Below are 17962 nucleotides of genomic sequence, written 5' to 3'. Positions count from 1 at the left end.
TATAATATCGATCATATACCTTACCACGATCTTTCATAAGGTTATGGACGGATTCGGACGAAGCTTGATGGACATGTTGGGTGTGTGACAACGACATATAATTTCAATTTTGGCGAATGTCCCAATCCGGATCGGGATAAGAGGTTTTTTTAATTTTTCAAGTGATTCGACCTTCACCATTGTTATTCGCACCTGTTTCCAATCATCTGGTGCACATTTTGCCAACTTCGGAAGGATGGCAGGCTGAGTCAACCCACCTGTTGTTAATTCAACGGCTGATAGGGGCTTTAACTCAGGACCCTGAGATCTCAAGCCAGCGACCTTTACCGTTAACCCAATACAAGGTTTATCTTGTTTTGTAACAGTCAATGGTACAAATCTGACATTTCTCGGGCTACTTCTCGTTTTTTCCGCATCACCATGAGTCCAATTTTGCGTTCGACAGGAACACAACAATTCTGGTTAAACATTTTGAAATTTCCACCCCTTTGTCTAAATGCTGATAATAATTGAATGACAGATTTCGCGCTAACAACGGCAGGTTGAAAGCGTCCGGACGAGCCGAACCAGACGCCGTAAACACACACAGCGCATGCGCAAAGGACCTCAGTTGGCGTTCCTACGTCATTTCCAAAAGTAGCGTGCTCAGGACGAGAGTTTTCCTCATTGAACGCACTTATTGTAACAGAAACTTCTCTCTGCGGATCCTCGAAACCGTTTTCTCTTAACTTGTGCGCATCGTCTCGTTTGAAGGGAAGCAAATCATTTTCTGCGCTTCTTGGAAATGCAGAATTGAACGTGCTGTGTGTGCACTTCTTGGAAATCATGCTCTGCGTTTCATGTTGACTTTAACTTACTATAGTGTGATCGCATAATAAGTAGAAACAGCTGCAGAATGTGAATCAAGGATGTATGGATCTTGGACCTAAGTTGCGTATTACAGGTCCATGTGTTCAGATTTCCATAGTAAAGCTCCATTTGTCCCATCTACTATACACAAAGAATTAAGTTAAGCACCCCCCCCCCGTTTTTTTACAACCTCGCACATTACAAGTTTGTTGTCGTCAAAACAGTGTAATATACCCATGATATTGCTATATTTTCTGGAGAAGTGATATTATGGTCACATAAAAACATAACAATCATGCCGTTTTCAATATTTTATTCTGAATAATTTAAGGTGAAATTTTTTGGGAATTTTAGGCATATTTTCACCTCAATTTAAGTATGGAGCTATAGGTCCATCACGGACAGTGTGGATGACGTTTATGTTTTCTAACGTACGGTCATTGTTCTGAGAAGACCTCTAGCGATCTTTGCGTCAATAACGTGTGTAGGACCCACGTGATCGGATCACTGACTCAACCCTACGTCTCATAGACCCTGTAAGCCGTCGTATGCGTTGCTGTGGCAGGTTGTTCCATTCCCGATGTAATGCACGTTCCAATTCATCCAGATTGGCTATTGGAGGGACCATCTTCGCAATTTGTCGTCCCAACATGTCCCAAACGTGCTCGAGGGGGTTCAGGTTCAGGACAGGATTAGGGGGTGCTTAACTTAATTCTTTGTGTCGGGGTGCTTAACTTAATTCTTTGTGTATATATAAGGGAGATGTCTGTCTCTGTGTGTGTTTGTCTGTCTGTCTGTGTGTCGCCATTTTTCTCAGAGATGGCTGAACGGATCTTCGTCAAACTTTCAGAGGTTCATCAGTAAGTGCCTGGGAGTGTTTTAAGGTGAAATTTTTTTTTTTTTACAAATCGTTTTTTTGGAGTTTTTTTTTTTAAATAGCTCGATAGTGCCTAAGCCTTTTTAAATGAACTAGGGCATGCCCGTACTATATCTATATCTAAAATTATATCCCCCCCCCTCTATTTACATGAAATGGTTTGGTCCAAAGCGAATGGCTTGCGAGTACGGTGACAATCCCCCCCCCCCCTCTATTTACATGAAATGGTTTGGTCCAAAGCGAACGGCTTGCGGAGTTTGGTAAAGAAATCGCCATAGCGTGCCCAAACGCGCAGGAAAGCGAAAGAATCGCAAATTAGTTTTTATTAGTTTTAAAACATAGTTTAACGCCAACATAGCGCCAACATAGTTGTGAAATAAATGAATACGCTCTCAAATGTGCCGTCCGAGGCAGAGTCTGTTCGGCACGTTCGGCACACGTGATAGCTCGCTGCTCTCTGATTGGTTGAATCGTTTTTTGGACATAGCTCGGTAACTACTTGTCCGATTAATTTCAAACCTTGAAAAGGCACATCCTCGGGTCCCCAGCAATATACCTGGCAAGTTGCAAGTATATCGGACCTGTGGTTGTCGAGAAACAGCGGTCACAGACAAACAAACAAACACACACACAGACACACAGACACACAGACACACACACACACACACACACAGAGATTGCTGGAATTATAGATAGATGACAGTTATATACAAGTACACATTCGCATAAATAAATAAAAAACAATCACCAGACATTTGAATACAAATAAATCGAACAATTCCAGAAGTGTACGAAGTTGGTAGTACGGCTTCTTCTTCTTCCTGTTCGGGATCACACTTAACTCAGAAACGTGATGAATGCCACATTCACCCACCAGCATATATATGAATCCCCTTCCTCTCCTGCCTCCCCTCTCCCCTCTCCTTCCTCCCCCCTCCCCTCCCCTTCCCTCCCCTTCCCCCCCTCCCCTCCCCTTCCTCCCCCTTCCCCTCCCCTTCCTCCCCATTTTCCCCCTACCCCTCCCCCCTCTTTCCCCCTCCCCTCCCCTCCCTTCCTCCCCCTTCCCCACCTCCCCTTCTCCCCTCCCCCCCTTCCCCTCCCCTCCCATTCTCCCCTCCCTTCCCCTCCCCTCCCCTTCCATTCCCCCCTCCCTTCCACTTCTCCACTTCCTCCCCTCCCCCCTATCCCCCATCCCCCTCTCCCCTCCACTTCCCCCCTCCTCCCCTCCCCTCCCTGCCCCGCAACGCCGGGTACTTCTGCTAGTGTATCATAAAAACCAGTGCTGCTGATTAACGATTAACCAGTAAAATCTTCTCCATATTAACGAGTTTAGTATAGTTCAAAACAGCTGTTTCAGGGATGTTCATGTCGACAAGACACCATATTGGCACCTGGAAAGGGGGAAGACCTCGTGCAGCAGCCTCCACTTCTTGCAAGGTCTTCTGACGTAACGGATCATCTCACACGTTGGAAATGACAAGTTCTGAACCGGTTGCACAACTAAGTTGATGAGTGAGTAGACCAATCACAGTTCATGGTCCTCCAGGCTTGACCCCAGCTTGCACTACAGATAGTTCCACCACCGACGTTGGCAGTCTCATCGTAACACTGACCTCAACTTCATCCGATGTCAGTCAAAATCGAACCAAAATGGACGTCCTTTACAATGGATAAGTATAAAGCATCCAAATATATGCAAAGCTCGTCCGTGTCCACCTTGCACTCAAACAAAAACTTGACAAATTGCAGACCCTCGCCAGGACTTGTTTTGTGTGGTTTTATAGTACATATTTTATAGACATACTCCTATTCTAATTGTACTGTACTCCGTACATACTTTATAGACGGACTCGCATTCTAATTGTACATTCTGTACTTCATCGAAGTATTGCTTGAAAAGGATAGCGTGTTCTCCTTGCTACCACTAGGTGGCACTTGTGGCCTACGTTAGCACATTCTGTGCAGACAAAAAAAAGACAAACGTACAAACGGACACAAATGCACAAACGGACACAAATGCACAAACGGACACAAATGTACAAACGGACACAAACGTACAAACGGACACAAATGTGCCATAAGCCCTCTCCTCTGGCGAGTGTAATGTACATTTTATTAGGCACAGGTATAATTTGGGAGGGAGGCCTATATCCTATAGGAGAAGACTTATATCCTATAGAAGACTTATATCCTACAGGAGAAGACATATCCTATAGGAGAAGACTTATATCCTATAGGAGAAGACATAACCTATAGGAGAACACATTCCCTATAGGAGAAGACTTATATCCGATAGGAGAAGACTTATATCCTATAGGAGAAGACTTATAACCTATAGGAGAACACATATCCTATAGGAGAAGACTTATATCCTAGAGGAGAAGACTTATATCCTATAGAAGACTTATATCCTATAGGAGAAGACATATCCTATAGTAGAAGACTTATATCCTATAGAACACATATCCTATAGGAGAAGACATATCCTCTAGGAGAAGACTTATATCCTATAGGAGAAGACATCCTATAAGAGAAGACTTATATCCTATAGGAGAAGGCTTATACCTTTTGTAGGGTTTGTTTCTACAATTAGTTCCCCCGATTTTTAATTGGTACCCCAGAATTTTGGCAGCAATTTGTAATTTGCTCATGGTGCCGGAGATGGCTCGCCTCGTCTTCGCGAAGGAAACTTTGGGATATTTAACGTCCACCAACTACTTCCAGCAGACAGGACGTTCGTTTAACGTCCATCTAAGCGACGGCACACATTGATGAATCACTCTACCTTGTGAAATACCGGGATGGCAGGTTATTGCTGGGTTGGGATTTCAACCCAGGCTAGACAACTTTGAGACGGGTGTTGCTACTACACATTACCAGTGGTGCTCTAAAAATGGTCCTCTAAAGGTGGTTCTTCTTCCACCTGAACCCCTGGCATTTGGTGCAGCTGCAGGGAAACGAGGTTCAAATCCCACGTGCTATACCAATTTGACCATCGACTACAGGTGTCCTTGTAATCCATATAAAACGTACGCTGAACGCCTCTGCCTTTGTCCTGGATTACATTTCTGTAAAAGTCATTCCATGAGCATTTTCCTTAATCGAAGGCTCGTTGTGCAGATTTTGGTGCAGGTCCGGATCCGGATCCGGATCCAGATTAAACTGTGCAGCATGGCGGAGATATGCGCTCTGAGTGCCGTTATGCTTCCATGACGCAAATAAAGCAGAACCTCCTTGTTCACTAAAGGGAATGAATGCAACGCATCCGTTGGGAATGAAAAAAAAAAAGCCACTGCCGTTTTCAGTCATTTTTCAACCAAAACATCTCAAGTGAATGAATATTAATCAAAGCCAAGGGTTGCACAAAGACTGAAACAAAGTGAACGAAAAACGTTAACAAAAAGGTCATTTATTGAAACCGCCACTGGGGAGCTCAAACATTGTTAACAGGTAAAAGCAAACCAATTAAGACTACATCTCTTTTAAAAACCTGATCAGACAGCATAATGTAAACATCCACCTGTTACCGGCCGGTACGACTTTCACTTTGCAAAAACAATAAAAAACACACCTTTATAACCTAACCATCTTAAACTCATTCATTGCACAAACCTCTCACCCACACAGGTAGAGTTTTTAAAAATCACATCACAGGTGAGGTGTGGGGGCAGGTAAGCAGTGGTTTAACAATTGGAATAACGGGTTATTAAATAAAGTTACGTAAACGCGCGCGCGTAGTGCAAAATGGAGCAAAGCTTTGTGTGAAAATAATAACAGTAGTAATAATGGTCGGAAATAGATTACATGGCAACGGGGGGGGGGGGGGGGGAGGACGGGGGTTATTGAGGGGATGCCCACGATAGCTTGGCGAGCATGAACGCCCGCTTGAGCTGCTCGTAAGTTACGAACATGACGATGTTCCAGGAGCCCAAGCGCAAAAAGGATGGAACAAACCTGCACGGTCACAAACAGGAGGAAGAGAACCGATTGTTACTTCTTGTTCCATTATCAATGAAACATTAAAATCCCAACAACGTGGAATTATTGAGAACAATTAATCACTTACAAAAGCGCAAAGAAGAAGAAGCACTTTACATATTTTTAGATATATGTCGATATATATATTTATATATATTTTTTTATATATTATATTTTTATATATTTTTATATATTATATTTATATATATTTTTAGATATATATCTTCACATATATCTCGATATCCTTGCTCTCAAATGTTGTGCTTCCGTCCTTCCCCCTCTCTCCCCATCTTGTCTACCGCTCCCCTTATTTTGTGTTTTGTGTGTCGGTTTGACTTTTTGTATGATGAATGTTAGCTCTTTCACGAGCCTCGATCTTGTGTCCAAAAAAAAAAAAAGATGCATCGGAGTTTTTTTTGGCTAAGGGGACACAATCCTGGAGGGGTCGCCACTTCACAACAGGAGCAGGATACTCCAATGGCTCATTTTTCCCATTAAGCTGGTACTCATTTTGCCAACCTCGGGAGGATGACAGGCTGAGTCAACCCAACTGGTGTTATTTTAATGGGCCGACAGGTACTCAAACTCAGGACCCTTCGATCTTAAGCCAGAGACCTTTACAGTTAAGCCAACACCAGGCTTCCAAGAAGCACAAAAAGGATTTTCTTTACCACCTCGGTGATAAATGGGACGGATTTGGACGAAATTGGTGGAGAGGTTGGGAATATGACAAGGAGGAAATGATTAGATTTTAGTAAAGATCCGGATCCAGATCCGGATACTATATTTTTAAAAGGGATTCTTCAACATTAAGGGATCGGGCCAAAAACAATATATAGCACGATATTTCAAAAGGTTGTGGATGGATTATGTCAAAACTAGGTGGACGAGTTGGCTCGGCAACAAGAATAAGGCGATTCGATTTTGGTTCAGGCCTGGATTCAGATCCAGCCTTTCAATGAGATGCAAAACGTAAACTGTTCAGGCTCGCGAAGGTATGCAGTCTGCTGAGTGCTGTTCTTGTTTTACACAGAATTGACACCAGTTTCTGTGGCCTGGTTAGATACCCCAGAGGTATGTCCACTTGCCCAAGTCTTTCTCGGTCTTCCCCGTCCTCTACTTCCTTCTACATTCATTTCCATCACTCTCCTCAACCAGTCACTTTCATCCTTCCTCAACACATGACCAAACCATCTCAACCTGTTCCTCTTCACAGCATCAATCACAGGCTCTATTCCCATCATTTTTCACAATTCATCATTTGTCTTCCTCTCTCTCAACGATACTCCGCACATCCGTCGAACCATTCGCATTTCCACCCTTTCCAGCCTTCGTTGCTGCTCTACGTTCATTACCCACATCTCGCTCCCATAAATCTTAACACTTCTCACTCGTTCAATAAATCATGAAATAAATCATAAATCATAACACTTTCCGTTGAAGTAGCAGTAATAGCAGCAATTTCATCATCTGAGCAATTCCAACTTCTCATATTCAGGATTTTGTTACCATACATGACCTCAAGAGGGCTCACCTCACTCGGCAAGCATAAACCAAACAAAGAAATGAAAATGTTAATTTACCCTTTGTAGAAATTCATTCATTCATTCATTCATATTCATTCACCCTTTGTAGAAAGCTGAAGGGCCTTCAGTCTTGAACATGAGGTATGCACAACGTAAAGCACTTGTGTATTGGCCAGGAGCAGAATTCATATATCTCGTCTTCACAACATCCACAGGAGAGGCAATCACTGTGGTGCAGAAACCGGCCCCAAACGCAGACGTTAAATGGCAGGGCAGGTTGTCTGCAAGAGAAAGAAAAGAAAAAACATTCAAACAGCTTTCAAGTACAAACACCCATGTCTCAAGAAGCCAACACTACATGAGGTTGGGTTAAACTGAAGAGGTCAACATTCGGAATGACTTACTAGTCAGGTTCACTATGTTAACAAATAGAATTCCGTAAAAAATTTTGGGATTAGCAAACCTGTACATTTTTGGAATCATCAGAGCATGGAGAATCCGAAAATCAATGTTGGCATTTGCACAGACACCTGCATGGCCGCCATTTTGGATTTTCAAAATGGCCGCCATAAAATACATATTTTGCGCTGTCTCGGCTTCTAGTCAACCTAGAAACTTAATTAAATATGCTAAGCCTATGTTTTCTGGGCCAAATAATCCAATAAAGGCCTCAAAATAGTGCTCAGGATTATAGAAAAGCAACAAACAAAGGTAATTGAAAACCATTGTCTTTATATTTGTGATATAACTGTATTACATAATACATGATATTGCAAGTCCTTTGAAGTTATAGGTATGGGTTTATAAAGCAAGAAAGCAGCCTTGTTAGTATCAGATTGAACTATAAGTCATATACACAGGATGTACTAGGTCTACACCGTTCAGGAATATGCTTTTACAGATCTTCATCATTGTCCTGATTGTCATCTGGAAAGTCCTAAAAGTGAAGCAAGTGTTAGGATTAGAAGTCTAATGATCCCACCAATGGTTTTCCTGACCCAGAAAACATAGGATTAGCATATTTAAATAAGATTTTAGGTTGACTAGAAGCCGAGATAGCGCAAATTATGTATTTTATGGTGGCCATTTTGAAAATCCAAAATGGCGGCCATGCAGGTGTCGACGCAAATGCCAACATTAATTTTTGGATTCCTCATGCTCTGAATATTCCAAAAATGTATAGTTTTGCTAATCTCCAAAATTTTTGAACGAAAAAACATAGTGAACCTGACTATACAGTGAACAGACCGCGAATCCATGTCACCTTTATAACCAAACAAGTTGGGTCACCTGATGAACATGGGGCTATTTAGACTTTAATAAAGCATCAAGGAGATCATCATCCAACATAGATCTGGCCATGCGCGAAGCATGGTTGATGTTGACCTGTAGTGTTGGTTTTATTGGGATGTTGACCTTCCACGTGTGAAAATAATGCGGTCGAACAAATGTCGGGGAAATTCGCCAAGGGGTTTGGAAACAAAGAGAACAAACAAACAAGCACAGAGCGTTGATGCTGCAGAAGCAGTTTCTTGGCGAGGATTATGACGGGTGGTTCCAAGCTTTATCATTTTGTTCTATCCTTCAGAATTCTGCGTGTCGAGCAAGGAGGCAGCACGTACGTTTTAAAGTCTTTGGTACAACTCGGCCGGGGTTTGAACCACCCACATCCCAGCCGCAGAGCGGACGCTCCAACCACTACTCCACCAAGTCTGGTATACAGTAGGTAGATTTTTCCAAATGGTCGATTAAGTTTGGATTTCCAAAAGGAAAGTTAAAAAGTAGAAACAGGTGGCGTCTCAATCATTTCGCTCCATAACAACACCCCGACCTCCAACAACAAATAAATGAATTTCCACTCACCAGTCATCAATTTGTACTTGATTATGGCATCCTTGATGATATCGTAGGTCACCAGCTCCGCACAGTTAACCACTGCGTTGCGGGTGATATTTGGTCCAGTTCCTGGGGGAAAGGTCATTATTAATTAGTTTCCTGTATTGTCGATCCAACGCGGGAGACAAAAGTCGGGACGACGTGAGGCAGCTCGGGTATAAAGGGTGAGGGGTCGACTTGCCTTTCCAGAGACCGCGCATCCCTTCCTCACGGGCGATGATGCGGTACGCTTGCATCGTTCCGGTGTAGCGCTTGACGGACCCGATTTTCCTCTGTTGGGCTTGGAAGCGAACTTTCACGACGTCGGTCGGCTGGGCGAACGTCACGGCCATGGCGCCGGTCGTGCAGCCAGCGAGAATCCGGGACCCCAGGCCCACGTCTGGAACAGTATGGAGTGACGCTGTTAACACTGCAGCATTGGCTAGCTCAGAACACGAGGGTAAACATTCTGTCTTCTACCGACTCCTCTCCGGCCTTGCTCCCCCAGCTCTCTCTGGGCTCTGTCCCGCAAATATTCCTACAGGCTACAGGTCGCACAAGATCTGCCTGCAACCCTCTTATGGTTAAATTGCAAAAATCAAGACTCTCTGCTCACCTTCACTCCTTCATTCCTCTTTTCTCCCGCCTCTGGAACAAACTCCCTCACTCTCTTCAATCCCACTCCTCCCTCCAGGTCTTTAAAACAGCTGTTCACCACCATCTCTTATCTTCCCATCCAAAACCTTGATCTTTTCTACCCCCGCTAATTCACCCCAGATCCACTTTTTTGAAATACCAACTTCTTTCCTGGAAGTCCTTGCAGTGTCCTTGTCATTTATACTTCTCCCACCTCCCCCAAGCCCTCTCCCTCCCACAGTTCTCTCGATGTCCCTGCTCTCAAATGTTGTGTTTGTGTCCTTCCCCCTCTCCCCATCTTATCTAGCGCTGCCCTTATTATATATTTTATGTGTCGGTTTGATTTTTTTTGTGTGATTAATGTTAGCTCTTTCACGAGCCTCGATCTTGTGTACAAAAAAATAAAAATAAAAACCGAACCACAATTCGTAGTGCCATCGAAAAAGAACCACCAATTCCTACCCACCCTCTATAGTCTATACACATCAATTGAAGCACAAATGAGGTGAAGATGACACAAAATAACAGCAATTCGACAGACAGCTCAAAATGATACAATAGCTTGAACCTACGTTCAGCACCACTGGTGTAAAATGCCTTCACGGAGTCATACAGGCCGATCCGCACCGACGCAAAGCTCATTTGCCGCTGCAGCCCAGCCACAAGACCGCTGTAGAGCGAGCGTGGACCCTCCGTGCGGATCATGGCGGCGATCGTGCCAAACACGCCACGGTACTGCCCGGCCGCAGCCGCACGTAAACCTGTGCCCAGAGTGAGCGACTCTCCTTGGATCTAGGCAAAGCAAATGGGGGGGGGGAAAAACACAGAAATGGGTTGAAAAACCTGAAAAGCAGGAATCACAGCCACAGCAGTTAGAAATCTTTCGAAGCTCAAAAGGGCATCATGTGCAAAGATCCTTCAAAACACTGGTCATTTCCAGGACAATCTTCAAACGAATCAAACTAAACAAACGGCGTGAAGGTCTTTTGGGGTTTTGCACGCGAGAGCCAGGTCCACCTGTAGTTTTAGATTCCCATCTGAATCTTGACTCCCAATCCTCGGTAAACCAGGTACAAGTCCCGTATACTCATGGATTAGTCCATCGTATACTCGGGTCTTTACAACTCATGTAAAAGTCCATTAACGACTTCAACCTGAACGACATTTATGTTTAAACTCCACCACGAGCCTTAAGTCGCTGGGAAAATAAATGAAACACACACACACACACACACACACACACACACACACACACACACACACACACACACACACACACACACACACACACACACACACACACACACACACACACACACACACACACACACACACACACACACACACACCTGCAGGCGGACTTTGGCCGTGTCCAGGGGAAAGGTTATCAGGTCGGCGATGCAGGCGGCGGTGCCCGCTCCCACAAACTTCACGCCGGCCGTCGGGGCAACATCTAAAGGCTTCAGGCCCACCATGGTGACTCGTCTTCCGAGGATATGGAAATGCGCTTGAGCAGTGGCAATGTGATCTACTTCGGAGATGATCACAAGTTGGTCAACTCTTTGGTCAAGATCCTGAAATGATGAACATTAAACAGTATCAGCAATGACGTCTTTTGTCCTCTTAATACATGGTACACATAGACCACTGGGGAGGGTAGGGACAGGGCTTCAGCACGAAACTCAGAGACAACACGTGGGTCCACATAAGTTTACCTCTACATAACTATAATCATCATTTTCATATCATGGGTAGGTAGGATCATGTCATTCACACAAGGTTACCGATCACCTGGGTATACAGCAAGTATTGTATGAAGTACAGATTCAATATCACATTGGCACATTGCCCCGTTTGGTAGTACACAGACCTGGCAGACCATGGTATCACGTGATCGTGACCCAAGATAGTGTCGGTCTAATGTAGTATGGCAACAGTATCCCCAGATAGTCACGGTCCTATAGTCAAAGACCAATCTACCCCGAGACCCTTACAAAACGTTAAGATCGAATGAATGCCGAGACCTCACCAAGAGTCGCCTTGGTGACGACGCTAAGCTTCGTGGATGACGTCACGGCCGCTGTATTGCATGGACTCCGATGTCTCTGCGAGAATATCTTCCATTAGGTAAAAGGCCAAGAAAGCCCCAATACCATAATAATCGTACTCCAACCAGTGTGGAGAAGAGCTGTGGAGTGCAAGGGTGGTAGCGAAACATGGTACCGGGTCTCCATCGCAAACCCCGCCCCTTTTACCGGTGGGTTACGCCCCCGCCACTGCATGGCCTTTCACAAAACAGGAACACAAAGTTAAAGGAGAAAAACAATTCCTTTCCGAACCACGTGCCCACGGTCGCGCTCAAACTGCTGGGAGAACGGTCAGAACGAAACCCGGACTGGAACTCGCATCGAACGGAACCGATCGGCACAAACAGCCCCAAAACACCAAGCAAGCCCCTGCGCCGCGTCTCCTGGTCATCTAGGTCGATAAAAAGGTCTTAGGTCTTAACACCATGGACCAGAGGTCGAGAGACGCGCGAGTCGCGACCATGGGGGTGAGGAGGGACACGACCATGGGGATGAGGGGAGGGACACGACCATGGGGGTGAGGGGAGGTCACGACCATGGGGGTGAGGGGAGGTCACGACCATGGGGGTGAGGGGAGGTCACGACCATGGGAGTGAGGGGAGGTCACGACCATGGGAGTGAGGGGAGGTCAAGACCATGGGGGTGAGGGGAGGTCACGACCATGGGGGTGAGGGGAGGTCACGACCATGGGAGTGAGGGGAGGTCACGACCGTGGGGGTGAGGGGAGGTACGACCGTGGGGGTGAGGGGAGGTCACGACCATGGGGGTGAGGGGAGATCACGACCATGGGGGTGAGGGGAGATCACGACCATGGGGGTGAGGGGAGATCACGACCATGGGGGTGAGGGGAGGTCACAACCATGGATGGAGGTGAGGAGAGGTCGGGACAATGGGGGTGAGGGGAGGGTCACCACCGAGGTCGTGGTAGTCACCCGGCGCACTCTTTTGGAAGCCGCAGATGAAACACTCACATCGATGTAAACAGTGGAACAGAATTTTGTCCGAAGTTCGAGTTGAATCTGCGCGAGCTATTCCCCGGGTCTTGGGAGATCCTGGTTGCTCGTCCTGGTAAGCCGAAGCTATTGCTGGGTGACAGAGCAAACCCGCCTTATATGACAAATCTGGCGCCACGCGCTTCGTGACGTAGCAGAAGTGGGGGCGGGGATGGCAGCTCGTCCATCCAACTCCTTATGTTTCGGTCAACGTCATGGTCACGTCATCACTCGGGTCCTCGATCACGACGAGCTTACATTTCCCAATGGACTCTTCCCGCGCTATTTCTTACGAAGTTCGAGAACTCTGTACATGACATTTTACATATATTAACACAATAACACACCAACAACACCTCCACTTGTCCTCTCCCATGCATACTCTACTCCACTGTCTCCACAACAAGCTCTCCCCACACCTTCCAATCCTTTCTCCTCCACCCCTCTTTTCACGAGGCACTACACTCATGACCCCGCACACCCCCAAACATCCACCACCCATCCCAACATTGTCCTCTTTCAACCACACACCTGAGGGTGGCTCACCTTTCACCGAGACCCTGTTTATAAAATGTTGACAACATTCGATTTGTAATTTGAGGAATTTGTTTCTCGTGTTAGAGACGGATTTGGTTGGTTTGGTGATGACCTGAATGGTCTCTTCCTGCGTTGAAATTCCATAATTGTTATATTACCTGCGCCACCGAAGGTTTACATATATATATATATATGGAGGTTATATGAATTCACCCGTTTTTTTTTGTGTCCAAGATCGATGTTCGTGTAAGAGCTAACATCAATCACAAAAACAACAAACGGACAAGCAAAACATACAATAAAGGGAGCGGGAGACAAGATGGGGAGAGAGAGGGAAGCACACAAGTACAACCGCAGAGAACAGGGACAACGGGAGATCTGTGGGAGGGAGAGGGCTTGGGGGGAATGAGGGGGGGGGGGGGTAGAGGTATAAAACACATGGGCACTGCTAGAACTTCCAGGAAAGAAGTCGGTATTTCAAAAAAGTGGATCTGGGGTGAATTAGCGGGGGTAGAAAAGATCAAGGTTTTGGATGGGGGAAGATAAGAGATGGTGGTGAACAGCTGTTTTAAAGACCTGGAGGGAGGAGTGCGATTGAAGAGAGTGAGGGAGTTTGTTCCAGAGGCGGGAGAAAAGAGGAATGAAGGAGTGAAGGTGAGCAGAGAGTCTTGATTTCGGCAGTTTAACCATAAGAGGTTTGCAGGCAGATCTTGTGCGACCTGTAGGAATATTTGGGGGACAGAGCCCAGAGAGCTGGGGGGGGCAAGGCCGGAGAGGAGTCGGTTGAAGACAGAAAAACCACCAACCTGCCTGGACGTTTATGTTTATGCTGTTTATGCCGTTTCTTTATGAGCACGAAATCTCAAAAGGTTATGGACAGATTCGGACGAAACTTGGTGGAGAGATTGGGTGTGCAACAAGGACAAATCGATTCGATTTTGGTGAAGATCAGAGTTCGGATCCGGATACAAGAATTTTTTAAATTATTTAAGTGATTCTTCACCATTGAGAGATCGGGCCAAAAACGATACATAGCAGGATGTTTCAAAAAGTTTTGGACGACTTATGACAAAACTTGTTGGATGAGTTGGGTAGGTGACAAGAACAAGCTGATGAGAGTTTTCGTTCAAGTCCAAATCCAGATCCGGCCTATCAATGGATACGAAATGTAAACTGTTCAGCCTGGCGGAGGTATGCTCTCTACCGAGTACCATTCCAGTTCCTCATGTGAGTATTATAACTGCATGGCAGCATGGACTGGACCAGGGGTCTTCCAAACCCCAGGGTCGCGACTCAAACTTGGGTCCTTCTGATGGATCGTTGTTGAGTCTTAGAGTGATATATCGATCTTAGAGTGATCGATATACCTTATTCAAACATTATAGCATCTTACCAACGTCTCACAAGTCCCGGTTTTTGAGGAGGAAGGAGGGGGCTGGTGGCTCCCTGGGTTCGAATCCCGACCCAGCTATAAACCGGCATCCTGTTGTTTCACACGGATGGCGAAACATCAATGTGTCTACCGTCCCTCGGATCGGACGTCCTGTCTGCAGGAATTCGTTGGTGGACGTTAAAGATCCCATGGTGTCCTTCAGGAAGAGTTGGCGAACTATCTCCGGCACCATGAACAAATTCCTGCCCTGAGCCCCTGACTAATTTGTCGAACGTCAGGTTTGTCCAGCCGGCTCGTGGGAGACTTGGACCAAAAACCTCCACTAAACTAGATGGTATTCATTGAATACTTACTCTGCGCCGTCAACTTGTTGCGAGCCAACTCTTCTGTTTTTGAACATTTTTTTACTTTGATCCAATATGGCTGCCAGACCACGTGAGCGATGACATTATAAATCTATATTCTCTAATATAATTGTTGCATAGATCATGCTCAATACATTTAAAACTGATCAGACAAAGCGTTGTCCCTGTCGAATTATGACGTTGAAGGAGCTGGGGCTCCCACGTCGATCGGAAGAATGGACGCGACAAAAAGCTGGAATTCATCCGAGTTGCTTTAATCAAACCAAACACTCAGGCACTCTGAAAAGCCCGTTTATCGGGCAGCAATATATATACATATTATCCCGGAGCGTTTGCCCAGGAAAAGCGAGAGGGGGCGTGGCCCAGCGTCCCGACCGAGGCCTGGCAAGTTGAGCGCGGGCCTGCCCGGGCGTCCTGGACGAGCCCGGCATGGTGATCGCTCCGCGTCCTTGATAGGTGCAAGGCGATTGTGAAAACCCAGCGGTAGCCGCTACACACGTCCCCCCAGAATCGACTTGCACCGGCAGGGTCAATTTGAGGGGGGTCCTGATGACCCGGCCGAAGCGACCCCTGGCGGGTCGTGGGAGGGGGTCCGGTGTGGTGGTGGGCGGTCGAGTGGGGGGCACCGTGGACGGGGGGCAGCCTCGCCGCGGCGGAAGGGCCACCCGTGGTGGGTGGTCGACGTCCACGTGCGCCGGCTTGAGGCGGTCCACCGCAATCCGGTCCGACCTGCCGCCGATGTCGATGACGAACGACTTGTCGTCCCGTCGCAGCACCCGGAAGGGCCCGTCGTACGGCGGCCGGAGTGGCCCCCGATGTGCGTCGTGACGCACAAAAACATACTCCGCTGTGCGAAGTGCTGGTGGGACGTAGGACTGGGGGTCACTGTGGTGGGATGTTGGCACGGGGGCAAACCGTCGGGCGGCCTCCTGGAGGTCCGAGCGCTGGTGAGCTGCGGACCAGGGACTGGTAGCGTCGGGCACGAATTCGCCCGGGACGCGTAGCGCCTGGCCATAGACAAGCTCGGCGGTGGATGCCTGGAGGTCCTCCTTGGGGGCCGTGCGGAGGCCCAAAAGGACCCACGGCAGCCGGTCGGCCCAACCGCCGTCTTGAAGGCCGGCCATGAGCGCGGCCTTCATGGAGCGGTGGAATCGCTCGCACAACCCGTTTGCTTGGGGGTGGTAGGCCGTAATACAGTGGAGCTTGACCCCCAGGTTGCGGGCGACCGCGCCCCACAGCTCGGAGGTGAACTGTGGTCCGCGGTCTGATGAGATGTCCGCCGGTGCGCCGCAGCGGGCGACCCAGGTGGCGATGAAAGCCTGCGCCACGTCGGCGGTGGTGGTGGAGATGAGGGGAACGGCCTCCGGCCACCTGGTGGTCCTGTCCACCATGGTGAGCAGGTGTGTGAACCCCCGTGACAGGGGGAGGGGGCCCACCAGATCCACGTTGACGTGGTCGAAACGTCGTTCGGGCACGGTGAAAGGTGCCAGCGGGGCCTGGGTGTGTCGGTGGACCTTGGCCCGTTGGCAGGCCGTGCAGGTGCTGGTCCAATCGCGGACGTCCCGACGAAGGCCGTGCCAGACGAATCGCGCCGACACCAGCTTCTGGGAAGCTTTCCGGCCCGGGTGGGAAAGGCCGTGGAGGGAGGCGAAGAGGCGGCGTTGCCAGGTGACGGGCACGATGGGGCGAGGCTGGCCTTGGGAGACGTCGCAGAGCAGGGCAGTGTCCGCGAAGGGGATGTCGGCCAGGCGGAGGCCCGTGTCCGCCGCCCGGAGGGCTTGCACCGTGGTGTCGGTGGTTTGGTCCACCGCCATAAGCGCAAAGTCCACGCCCAGGTGGACCGCGTTCGCGCTGGCCCGGGAAAGACAGTCGGCCACGGCGTTGTTTTTGCCGGCGACGTGCCGGATGTCCGTGGTAAACTCCGACACGGCGGAGAGGTGGCGCTGTTGGCGGGCCAACCACGGCTCCGTGACCTTGGCCATGGCGTAAACCAACGGCTTGTGGTCGAAGATCGCCGTGAAAGGTCGGCCCTCCAGGAGGTGGCGGAAATGGCGGACGGCCAGGTGTAGGCCGAGGAGCTCCCGGTCAAACGTGCTGTATTTGAGCTCGTTCGGCCGGAGCTGCCGGCTGAAAAAAGCGAGTGGCTGCCAAACCCCGTTCACCCATTGCTCATGTACGGCGCCCACCGCGTAGTCGGAGGCATCCGTGGTGAGGGCGATGGGAGCGTTGAGCACCGGGTGAGCGAGCAGTGTTGCGTCGGCGAGGGCCCGCTTTGAGCTTTGGAAGGCCGCATCCATTGCTGTGGACCAGGCGATGTCGTGCTTGGCCGGCTTGCCCCGGAGGGCTTCGTGGAGGGGCCGCATGAGTTGAGCAGCGCGGGGCATGAAGCGGTGATAAAAATTCACCATTCCCAGGAATTCCTGCAGGGCCTTTATGGTGCGGGGACGCGGGAACGTGGTGATGGCCTCGACCTTGGTTGGCAGCGGCACGGCCCCGTTCTTGGTGATGTGGTGGCCCAAAAAATCAACGGCCGTCGTGCCGAAGTGGCATTTGGCCGGGTTGACGATGAGGCCGTGCTCGCTGAGGCGCCCGAACAGTGTTCGGAGGTGGAGGAGGTGCTCGGCCCGGGACGTGCTGGCGACGAGGATGTCGTCCAGGTAAACGAAAAGGAACGGCAGGTCACGCAGCACGCCGTCCATCAAGCGCTGGAACGCCTGAGCCGCGTTCTTGAGACCAAACGGCATCCGCAAGAATTCGAATAAGCCGAACGGCGTGATGACTGCTGTTTTAGGGACGTCGGCCGCCCTGACAGGTACCTGGTGATATCCCCGTATGAGATCAATTTTC

At 48.5% G+C, this 17962-nt stretch overlaps 1 protein-coding gene across 2 annotated transcripts; it reads right to left on the bottom strand.

Annotated features, from left to right (window-relative positions):
• Positions 1-5115: 5115 nt before the first annotated feature.
• On the bottom strand, positions 5116-13256 carry UCP2 (uncoupling protein 2). Of its 2 annotated transcripts, XM_068132142.2 has the most exons (8): positions 12800-13256; positions 11771-11929; positions 11091-11315; positions 10314-10533; positions 9308-9505; positions 9094-9195; positions 7331-7511; positions 5116-5680 (listed from the first exon to the last, which is right to left on the bottom strand). In XM_068132142.2, the coding sequence occupies exons 3-8, from the start codon at positions 11214-11216 to the stop codon at positions 5566-5568; spliced, it is 942 nt and encodes a 313-aa protein (XP_067988243.1). In that variant the 5' UTR covers positions 11217-11315; positions 11771-11929; positions 12800-13256; the 3' UTR covers positions 5116-5565. The 2 variants fall into 2 exon arrangements, with proteins under 2 accessions (XP_067988243.1, XP_067988244.1); XM_068132143.2 differs by lacking the exon at positions 11771-11929 and having other exon boundaries at positions 12800-13216.
• Positions 13257-17962: the final 4706 nt, after the last annotated feature.

The sequence above is a fragment of the Myxine glutinosa genome, chromosome 12 (genome assembly GCF_964187855.1).
Source record: "Myxine glutinosa chromosome 12, kmMyxGlut1.1, whole genome shotgun sequence".
Classification (NCBI taxonomy): domain Eukaryota; kingdom Metazoa; phylum Chordata; class Myxini; order Myxiniformes; family Myxinidae; genus Myxine; species Myxine glutinosa.
The sequence above is the reverse complement of the archived record's forward strand: the minus strand, read 5'-3'. Positions and strand labels throughout refer to the sequence as shown.

Excerpts from the sequence above, each read along its gene's own strand:
- UCP2 (XM_068132142.2), bottom strand. The coding sequence starts at position 11,216 with ATGGTGGGCCTGAAGCCTTTAGATGTTGCCCCGACGGCCGGCGTGAAG. Across the intron at positions 10,534-11,090 it reads CGGCCAAAGTCCGCCTGCAG|ATCCAAGGAGAGTCGCTCAC; the intron begins GTGTGTGTGTGT and ends TGCTTTGCCTAG. Across the intron at positions 9,196-9,307 it reads GATGCGCGGTCTCTGGAAAG|GAACTGGACCAAATATCACC; the intron begins GCAAGTCGACCC and ends CCTTTCCCCCAG.